This window comes from Pararge aegeria, chromosome 23 (assembly GCF_905163445.1).
Source record: "Pararge aegeria chromosome 23, ilParAegt1.1, whole genome shotgun sequence".
In the NCBI taxonomy this organism is placed as follows: domain Eukaryota; kingdom Metazoa; phylum Arthropoda; class Insecta; order Lepidoptera; family Nymphalidae; genus Pararge; species Pararge aegeria.
This window is the reverse complement of record NC_053202.1, coordinates 8643375-8653967: the sequence shown is the minus strand read 5'-3', so window position 1 is coordinate 8653967 and position 10593 is coordinate 8643375. Positions and strand designations below refer to the sequence as shown.

The 10593-nt window shown below is 34.2% G+C and overlaps 1 protein-coding gene across 1 annotated transcript; it reads right to left on the bottom strand.

Annotated features, from left to right (window-relative positions):
* Positions 1-666: 666 nt before the first annotated feature.
* On the bottom strand, positions 667-3068 carry LOC120634414. Its single transcript, XM_039904950.1, has 2 exons — positions 2504-3068; positions 667-968 (listed from the first exon to the last, which is right to left on the bottom strand). Exons 1-2 carry the CDS (start codon positions 3066-3068, stop codon positions 667-669), a joined length of 867 nt encoding a protein of 288 aa, XP_039760884.1.
* Positions 3069-10593: the final 7525 nt, after the last annotated feature.

The following is a 10593-nucleotide window of genomic DNA, read 5'->3' as shown; positions in this document are numbered from 1 at the left end:
ATGCATTAATTGCAATCATATTAGTTGATAAGCTATTATCAAAATGTTACGTTTTTGGTCATAATATACATTTGTAATTTTCTAAGAATCTGACTTCAGGACCGCTCATAAATTACACAAATATTTATTCTACTCAAAACTTAATTTCTTACGATCAAGCTTTTTCGGCTCATTACAAAAATTCTGGTTCAAAACAAACAACCAATCAAAGCATAGGTATATTTAAAAATAATTTTGTGGTATTTAAAAATAATACGAGTCGTGAGCATCGTTTATTGGTAACTATATAGATAATTCAATCGATTTTCATCTCGATTATTTCGGTATATAAAAACTATTTAATAATAAATTATTTAATAAATAACTTAAAATTATAATATCAATTATTTAATCATCGAAAGCTATTTACAAAAGTTTTAAAAACTGAAATAATAGTATAAATAACAAAAATAAAAATAGTATTGTATTTGAAAATAAAATTAATCGGTGGATAACAATCAATAACAGACACTATAGTAAAGATCACAAAATGTACGAAAATATAGTCATTAACAAAATAAAACCTACAAAATGGGAAACAATGATTAACATTATAAAATTATTATTTTTAATTCTCTATCTAAATCTGATGGCATCTGCGAGAACGTCGACTTTTAATTCTTATGTCTAATATCCACCCTTTTGCAAGCCCATAACAGCTGCGAATAAGGCAAAGAAGAACCCTGCCATTCCAGTCGCGCCTACTAGCAGAATCAAACCACCAATCATTACTGGAACTAGGGCAAAGTACTTCAATTTGTACGCTAGAAGTAAAGGCATCATGTATTTTGAATATTTCTTAGCTTTCTTGAGTTTGTGCTTGATTCTGTGACCACTAAGTGCTCCTCCTTTTCCAGAATCATCTTCAGTTTCGTATTCTCCATCTTCATCGTCCTCACTGTCTTCTTCGTCTTCAGCTCCTAAGATATCTGAAATTTGCAGTTTAAATTAATTAATTATCAATGCACAAGAAGTATTAGCTAAAACAGTCACATTTCATATTTATTGAGATATACGGATAAAATGTTAGCAATGATTTATGATCCATAAAATATTGTCACTTAGTTTCTGGCTGTCGCTAAGACTACTTTATAAGGTGAGCACACGCAATTATTACACACGCATAGTTTTTTTAATTTAACTTATCAAATTAAAAGAAAAGTTAAATCTTTACGTGCTTTGGAAAATGTTTAAATTACAAGATTAACGTTAATAATTATAAGTGGATGCTTGCAAATTATTACAAATGCGTACTACACTTAATTGTTGTTGCGTTTTTCCTAACATTCCTTAACATCAAGTATAAGGTATATCAGAGAAAAGAAACCGTTATTAAATAAATGCGTTACTTTGATGTTATCATTATCTTTGTTTTCAAGGTGTTATAATTTCATATTTTCTTTTGGAAGTCTGTACTTTTCTTTGAGACTACTATCAGTAACTAATTAATATTGATATTTTTAGACAATGCTTAAAAAAAATATTGACAGTCTTATTTTATTGCATTGTTTCCTAAAGTCTGAATTCCTTTAAAATTATTATACAATTGTGGTATAAAAAGTTAATGGAGTATAACCAAAATTATAATAACCCAATCAAGTGCAATAAGTTTATCAACCTACAATTCCTGTACCTGTAACAGAACTAATTAACAATTAGTGCATTTAAGACACGCAATTTATATGCATCATTGCAATGTTAATGTTTAATATTGCTCACTGAATAGTAATTAAACGTATATAAAATGTATGAATCAATTTTACTAATGGTATGAGGAACTGAAATTGACAGCATTTCATAAATGGTATAATAAAGTTCGTTGCATTGTTGCGTGACGCTACAAAAAGATCACGCGATACTGTTACAAGTCATAATGTATATTTACATTTTACTGTCCACAAGCGGAAAAGATTACAGCTTAGAATCGATGAAATTTAAGCACTCCTTGGTTCGGAGAACAGCGTTCGACGGCGAAGCTATAATAAATAGTAATGACAGATAGATACTAGGGCATTTTCAAAATTAAACGTCTTGTAGCAACTTTCTGTAATCTTGTCCTACAGGTTTGGTCGTTCTACGACAGTCTTACCTATTATTTCGTATCTGATTAATATTGAAATTTATTTGAGTAACTAAACATATTATACATATGCATATTAGAACTCAGAAAATTATTTTTTCCAAACGTTGTTTATGTTTAACTTGTGCGTGACGATTTCCATAATTAACAAGTGTAAAAATAAGAAGAGTATCATAATATTAGGGGTGGAGTTAAAAAGCGAATAAGTTTGACGGTAAGATCAATAAGCATAAGGCGCATAGTGCAACTAAATGTACAGTAAAGGTTCCAGTAATTACACAATTGCAAGTTAACAATGCCACGCAATCATAATTAAGTATGAAAATGAATTCGAATGTAGAGATGTGCTGATTAAAACGTAACACAGTAGAACGTGTAACTTACACGACAATGATCTTCTTGAAGCTGATTGTGGCTCCGGTAATGCTTCAGGCTCCTCAGTGATTGGATCTATATTGACATCAAGTGATCTTTTCTCTAATCCCTGACTCCTTATCAAAGGTATCGCCTGCGGTTCGAACGATCCACTTCTGAGGGGGTTGTACGCGGGTTCCTTAATCTCCGTACTTTTCTCTTTGGGAATCGCGAAATAATTGCCAGGGAAAAGTATCTCCGTTTTATATTTATTATCCTGTGTATAATAGACATTCTTTTCTTGTGGCGTTTCTTCTACTCGCTTCAGTGGTATCGCTCGCGGTCGAAATGCGTACGGGGTAAAATTTTTGGAAACTCTAGATGTCCTTGCTGAAACTGGGTCACTGCTGTAACTTGAAGGTATCACTATAGAGGCACTGGTCACATTCACAACTGCCGAACCATCACTATTTGAGGCACTTGACAAAGACCATAGTTTAGTAAGCTTATTATCGTAGTCTTGATCAGCTGACGATAGGACAGCGTAACACAAAATCACTATCGTTTGACACCGCACCCTTGTTTGGAACTTCATGTTGATCGATTATTGATCGACCGATTGATTAGCAACGCGTCACTGGTTACACAACAACCCTCACTTCACTTTCTACTAAATTTATGTCTACTGTCTCACCCCTCCTCGATCCACCATTTTGTACCAAGCGATCGCGCAAAACTGAATCACTATCGTTGAAAGACGTTATATTTATACATGTGTAACTATAAACTTGCGTTTTTCCCGACTATTCACGGTCGGACGGGCTCGCGGAACCTAACTTAACTGGCAATAATTCCGATATGGGCGAAAAATAGAGTCAACCGAAATATAACAAGACAGCTCCTGCCATAGCAGCATACGCGTCGTTTGTTCCGGTAATGGCCCCGGTATCATTCACTATGGCCAATTTTCCCGAGATAGAGACCCCACTATCTAATTTGTGATGTCGTTACAATTTTGTCATTATTTCATTCAACATAATTTTCATGTCAAAGCTACTTCTGTGGAACGGATTGTTTATGTTCAGCGCCCAAAATAAGATGTCAGTTTTTAGACAATCTATGTAACAATACCTTAACGCAAATCATTATCATCATCAGCCTTTTAACGATTGCTGGACACAGGTTGCATCTCTCATAGGGGAAACGGTTTTAGAGCATAGACCCACCACGCTGCTCCAATGCGGATTGGTAGCTTAACGACTATTATTACAAGTACAAGGTAAATGATAATAACCGGCACCAAAAGCTTAACGGCTTCGTTTTTTTGGGGCATGGGTTTTGATATCATCAATTGTATTACTCCGGGCTGATACTGGAAATTCTTAAACAGATAAAACACAATAACAATTATTTTGGTTAACTTAATTAAAAAAAAATGTTAACCCAATGCGAAAATGTGTTTGTCCTTACTTAACGCCCTAACTAAGCTACCTATCTACTTGTGTTTTTAGCATAGTGTTAGTTGAAAGAACGTAAGCTACAAAGGCTACTTTTTATCCAGGAAAGTAACCGAATAAATGGTTTGAACGGGATTTGTAAAAGACAAAGAACACGGACCACAGCGAGTTAAACGTATTTTCGAAAATCAAACTTATGCTCTTTGCACTAAAGTGGCAAAGGTATCTATCTAATTTAGGTATATCGTGTTTCAGAATGCCTTCAATGAATGCAATTGGGAACTTATGGATCGGTTTCACACGCTCAGGTTGCCTTTAAAATATCACTTTTAGTGATAAGGCCGTCTTTGCACCCTAGCACTAAGCACTATTACCGTTATTGACTACCTAAATGGAAAATTATTATAATTATAGACATTCATGAATTCATTTTATTTATTCAGTATTAATTTATTATTTTATCTGATGCTTTTATTTCGTTTTTTTTGTGTTTTTTACTTTTAATTAATTATTTAAATGTGACTTGTTAATTAATGTAGAAAATTGATATAATCATTCACGAATAATTTTTGCACGCCAATCTTGGCAGGATATGTGATACTTCTAAAATTAAATAACACCTATGTAAACATGTTGCATGTACCATATGCAAGCAAAATAAAAAATTGATTGATTGATTGATTGATTGTTTTCCTTGTGTTTTTCATATTGTGATGTGTTGCAATAAAGTTTTTCTATTATATTCAATTCTATTCTTATGGAACAATATGGATGTTAAGGAAGATTACAGTTTCATTCACAAACAATACTTCATATATATTTTAATTATATAAGCCTGATAGGTAATTAAAAGCTATTGATTAACCAGCTATTGATTAGAGTCAATCGTAACAACAACACTCAAACAACACGCATGTAAGTCATTAAATAATTTTTTTTGACAGGATAGCATTTTTAAGGAATGCAGTAATGTAATGAACAACAATTAGGTACACAATTTTTTCCACTAGCAGTCTATAACTAACCTCGAACTTCTGCCTACTTTATATTACATCATGCTGACTTTAACTTTTGACTCCTAATCATGAAGTCATAAGAATCTTAGCGTACTCTTGATACTTGTCTTTCCTAAACAACAGGTAACATTCTGATGATAAGTTATTCATCTGTATCATACAACAAGTAGCTATAATAAAAATATTCGAATACTGAAGTGTTAATGGAATTATTGATAATTAATTGGTTTAATGTATTTCTTTATAATAAGAGGGGTAATAATAATATCAACATTACCATATGTTAAACATGTAAAAACCACTTTACTTTTAATCACTAATAGTGAGGAATTGAATCTGGTGGACACGGCAGTTTTTCTAGGAATAACGTTAATTGCTAAACTTTAATTCCGCATGTAAATAATTTGTCGAACAGGCTAAGTTCTGCCGCCTATGCAGTGAACAAGATACGCCACATGATGGACATAGAAACTGCTAGGCTAGTCTATTTTAGCTACTCTCACAGCATTATGTCATATGGAATTTTACTCAATATTCTATGTCATATTTTACATGTAATGTGCGTACATTACATGTAAAATATGACGTGATCGAAAGTGCCATGTATGTGCCTATTTGAATAAAGAAATATTTGGCTTTGACTTTGATTTTGAATATATGTGTATTAATAAACGGGGGTCAGCTTTTCCTATTTCATGTTCCCGTGCTTTAGCAGGTAGACAAGTTCATTATTTCGCTTGACAGGTACCTATATAATTTTTTTCTCCTGTCTGCGCTAGCCCAGCTGGAGGGTCTGCTGAGCAGTGTCATTCGCAGCAGCGCATTCATGACACGGCGGGGCTGGTTCCCTCCTTGCGACGCGGGTAATGACCAAAACAGCTGGGGCCAAGGTCAGCCTAAGTTTCAGACCAAACTTGTGAACCAAGTCAGTTAATCAAATCTAAGTTAATAAAGATGTTTGCAGCATTAAGGCCTTCGCTCATTTATCAACTAAAAAACATTCCAGCAACATTAGTGATTATGGTGTCCCTATCCAGGTTTTCTTTGTATTTTTTTTGGACTAGGTATTCAAAGTATTTACAACCCTATTTGGACCCGGTAAGAGGTGCTGATGTCAGTTTGTTACCAAATTTGATAAAACTACATACCCGTTTGTAATGAAGCGCTGTTTTTTCAGGCAGGATGACATCTGATGGGTCCGATAGTTAATTCATATTAATAGATGGCTAAAGATAATCAATCAATTAAATCGCATATATATTGCGTGACACATATAACATTGTCTTCCTATTTTTATAGATAATTGTTTAACTTTGGTTTGTGCACTTTTGTTTCCGCCCACGTGCGTGCGCCACGCGCGACTTTGCGGTGGCGCCATGTTCCGGCAATCTGAGGAAAGTTTGTTATACTGGCGCTTTAAAACGCTTGGACACTCCTCGTTTGTATAATTTTTTAATTTAATTTGATGTATATAATTTTTTGTAAAGCTAGATCACCCAGACCTGGATTACCCAAGCCTAGATCAATAAGATCTGACCCAAACAGAATGAATGAAAAAATATTACGCATAATTATTGGGGCAACATAAAATATACGTAGGTAATATTTTTTCGGCTTCAGCCGTGACTAATTATACCAACCTACTAACAAGAAGTGCCGCTAAGAGATTTGGCGTTCCAGTTCATTACCGCGTAGGGAATTATAGGGTAATGGTATACCCATATAATCATCGTTTATCCCCCTCCATCTTAGACTGCATCACCACATATTACCAAGTTAGATTTCAGAGCTTATTTGTAGTCTTTGTCGTTTTTGGTAGAACAGCAGCGAGAAAACTTTGTCTGGTGGGCTATTGCCGTGTCAAGTTACCACCCTACTGACAAAGACGTACCGCTAACCGAATTAGCGTTCCGTTACGATGTCGCGTAGAAACCGATTAGGGTAATGGTTTTATTATAACTGCCATACGCCTAACAGTTAGCCTGTTACCATCTTAGACTGCATCATCACTTACCAGAAAGTGAGATGGCAGTCAAGGGCTAATTGGCAGTGGAATAAAAAAAAAACTTTTTTCAGATTAAATTTTTTTATGTATTTTCAAGTCCGAAAACAAAACCATATTTTTTATTGATAAATGAAAATGAAAATATAAATTAGCTGTATGGTAATCTGTAATGGTATCTTTCGATAAATACCTGTCATCATCATCATCACATCAACCCATTACCGGCCCGCTACAGAGCACGGGTCTCCCACAATGAGAAGGGGTTAAGGCTGTAGTCCACCACGCTGACTGAGTGCAGCTTGGTGGTCTCCACATACCTTTGAGAACGTTATGTAGATCTCTTAGGCATGTAGGTTTCCCCACGACGTTTTGCCTTAAGCGTTGATGCAAGTGATATTTTGATCACTTAAAGTTGAATTAAGTAATTATATACCTATATACGACGTATATTACCAGCGGTAGTAGCAATAGAGAACAATAAAAAATTCTCGAATCTTCGAATTCAAATCAATATACCGCGTACTAACAAACACCTAAACATTTGATCGGTCCTGATTACGAAAGGCGTGATCTCACTTATATGACATAAGTGCTTGACAAAAGCTACCAATAAACGGTATGGACGGTAATGGACAAGAAAACATGGCACGATTAGTATCCTTGCTTCTAATAAATCTTTGCCTCAGCGGTTTTCTGTGCTAGTGTAAATGTCTATAATGTGACATTATTCAATTATAGTACAATGCAAACTTTTTGTGAAGTCGATCTTTGATAATGATTATCTAATTGGCAGCAAAAGTGAATTTATGTAGACGTGACATTTGTTGTTCAGTTAATTAACGTGCCTTATAAAAATACTTTGTAAACGGGCTATAATATTGCGTCTTGCTGTTAATCTTGCTGGCAAGTATGGCTCAGAAATTACGGTTGATTTGCAAGGTAGAGGCAGCAATTTAGCGGCATTTAAAAATAACTTATAGCAGCCTCTTTATATGTACCTTTGTAAATGAGATTATGAAGTGGGACTTTGATAAGGAATTAATAAAAGTTGGTTGAAGTGTCGTATAATATATTATTAAATCTTTTAAAATTTACTGAATGCTACAGTAGATAAAGATCAAACTGCAGTGAAAAATTTTTGGTGCAATTATATGATTATATAATTGGCAGTCAAGAAAACTAAATTTACAAATGGTGTCTTTATTTTTAAGTTTATTTGCAATGTGAAAATCGTAGTAAAATGGATTTTAAGATATTATTTTTTATAATTCGGAGTAGTTACTTACTTTACGTTGCTTTATAATTAGACATTTCTGCTTGTAAATTGCACTAAAACTATACTGTTTGCGTGTGCTTTTGGAATGAAGATTACTATTCGTATTTATTGCTGTCTAGAATTGGCTAATTTATAGCTCGCGCAATCAAGGATCAGCAAAGCGTCAATTTTTGTTTTTTTTTCAACAGCCTCCTTGATCTAAGCTAATGACATAAGATCATGTTTTTGACCCCAGGTGGAACCATTAATAATTGTTAGGTATTAAGTTTTTTTTCTTATGAGGCCCAATAAGAAGACTCAGAGTCACTCAGCGGGCGATGGAGAGAGCTATGCTCAGATCAGAAATGTGGAGATACGTAGAAGAACCAGAGTTACCGACATAGCTTAAGGAGTCGCGCAGCTGAAGTGGCAATGGGCGGGGCACATAGCTGGAAGAAAAAATGGACGTTGGGGTCCCAAGGTGCTTGAATGGCAGCCCCGCACTGGTAAGCGCAGCATTAGTCCCTAGCGAGTTGGAAGGATGGAAACATTAAGCGCGTCGCAGATAGCCGTTGGATCCAAGCGGCACAGAACCGTGTAATTTGGAACTCCCTGCAAAAGGTTTTAAACTAAGATTTTCGTGATTAATCAACATTTCTTAGATATAGTTCAACGGGTACATACAACGATAATACGATAATATTTTTGAATTTGTCGATATTTCGACCCAGTTGCATGGATCGAGGTCACGACGGGACTGCGTAGGTACGAGATGTCAAGTTGAATGTCACGGGCAGAATCTAACTACCCGCTTTCGAGTTATTTTTGTCGGTATTGCACGAACTTTTCGACATACTACACTGGCAACATCACTTTTAAATTGAGAAGCTGTACAATGCTTTCTTGGTTTGCATAATTCTATCACTGGATTCCACACACTTGCTAATTTAAAACGAAGTTTTGTGCTTCCCCGATCGCTATATATGTTTTTGTGGTCCCTACCAAAGACCGATGTCCAGCAGTGGACGTCTATCAGTTGATATGATGATTAAGTTTTTCCGCTTGAAAATCTTTTAGTAGTTACCGGTGGTTGGGAATTAGCAGGCTCCGTCCCTCGTGTCTCATAAAGCACATTTTGACAGGTGTGTGGAGTCCATCAACCTGCACTGGGCCAGCGTCATGGATTACGGCCTTAACCCCTCCTCATTGCGGGTGGAGACCCGTGCCCTGTAGTGGGCCGGTTATGAGGTGATATGATGATTGAGGGAGTTTTAAAAAATTATTGTAATTCCTTTTTGTGATGGCCGCCATCTTGGATTTGAAATATATCACAGTGTAAAGTTTTCTACTAGCAAAGCCCTTTCATTTGATACCCATTTTTGGAGAGCCGTGAAAAATATGTAATCCGCCATCTTGATTAATTCACTTAAAAAATTAAAAATCAAAATCGATTCATCCATTCGAGCACTGCGATGCTACATTGCGATATACTCCGATTTATCGAACTCGGGTTAAATAAATAATACTTCTCAGTAATCAAAAATATATTTTATATTCGATAAGTTAAAAATAAGTTAATAAGTTAAATAAGTTATACACACCAATACTTAAGGCTAAAGTAATCTTAATTTTTATAAAAAATACTTATAAAATTGCTCTCTTTTGGAGAACAATAAGTAGTTAGTTATTATCTTATTAAAGACATATTTTTCAAATAATGTTTAACTGAGGAATTGTTGTAAAGACAATTTTCAAAAATATTCCTCATCTAAAAATAATTGGAAAACAGCGCTAAAATAAAAGAATATGTTATAATATTTTAAGAATAGTGAAGTAACCAAGCAGTGCTTTTTGGTTCAGTTTCTTTAATGTAGGAAAAATTGAATTCAGTTATAGATAATCGTATACATTTTTGTAATAAACTCTCTAATTATATCAACATCTTATCGATACTTTAATATGCTACTGCAGATATGTAATTCAATCATTTTAAAGTTTTCATTAAACGTCAGCTTATTAATTTTATTATTACATAAAAATATTTAAACGATAAAAAAGGTTGAGTAGCTAAATCGATTTTTTGATATTAAAAAAAAAAGAGTACCTGAAGTCCAGGGTTTTTTGAAACTTCATCAAAACTGTTGCTTTTAGCTGTATCAATTAATATATGATGATTAAATTAACTTTCTTGAATGTCAATCATAATTTATTGAACGCTTTCTATTTAAATAAATAAATTAATACTTAAAGCTTATACCGTATGCTAGCTATCATTTATGAGTAATATATTATTTATATTGTAACGTGTTTATTGATACAATTTTATGTAAATTCATTCAAGTGTATCAATCATTGTTCCACTAGTTGTCTTCAAAGTTTTATAAAGT

Bases quoted from the DNA above. Each gene is read 5' to 3' on its own strand.
- LOC120634414 (XM_039904950.1), bottom strand. From the start codon at position 3,068: ATGAAGTTCCAAACAAGGGTGCGGTGTCAAACGATAGTGATTTTGTGT. The intron at 969-2,503 runs GTAAGTTACACG...TGCAAATTTCAG, and splicing joins TTCAAGAAGATCATTGTCGT to ATATCTTAGGAGCTGAAGAC.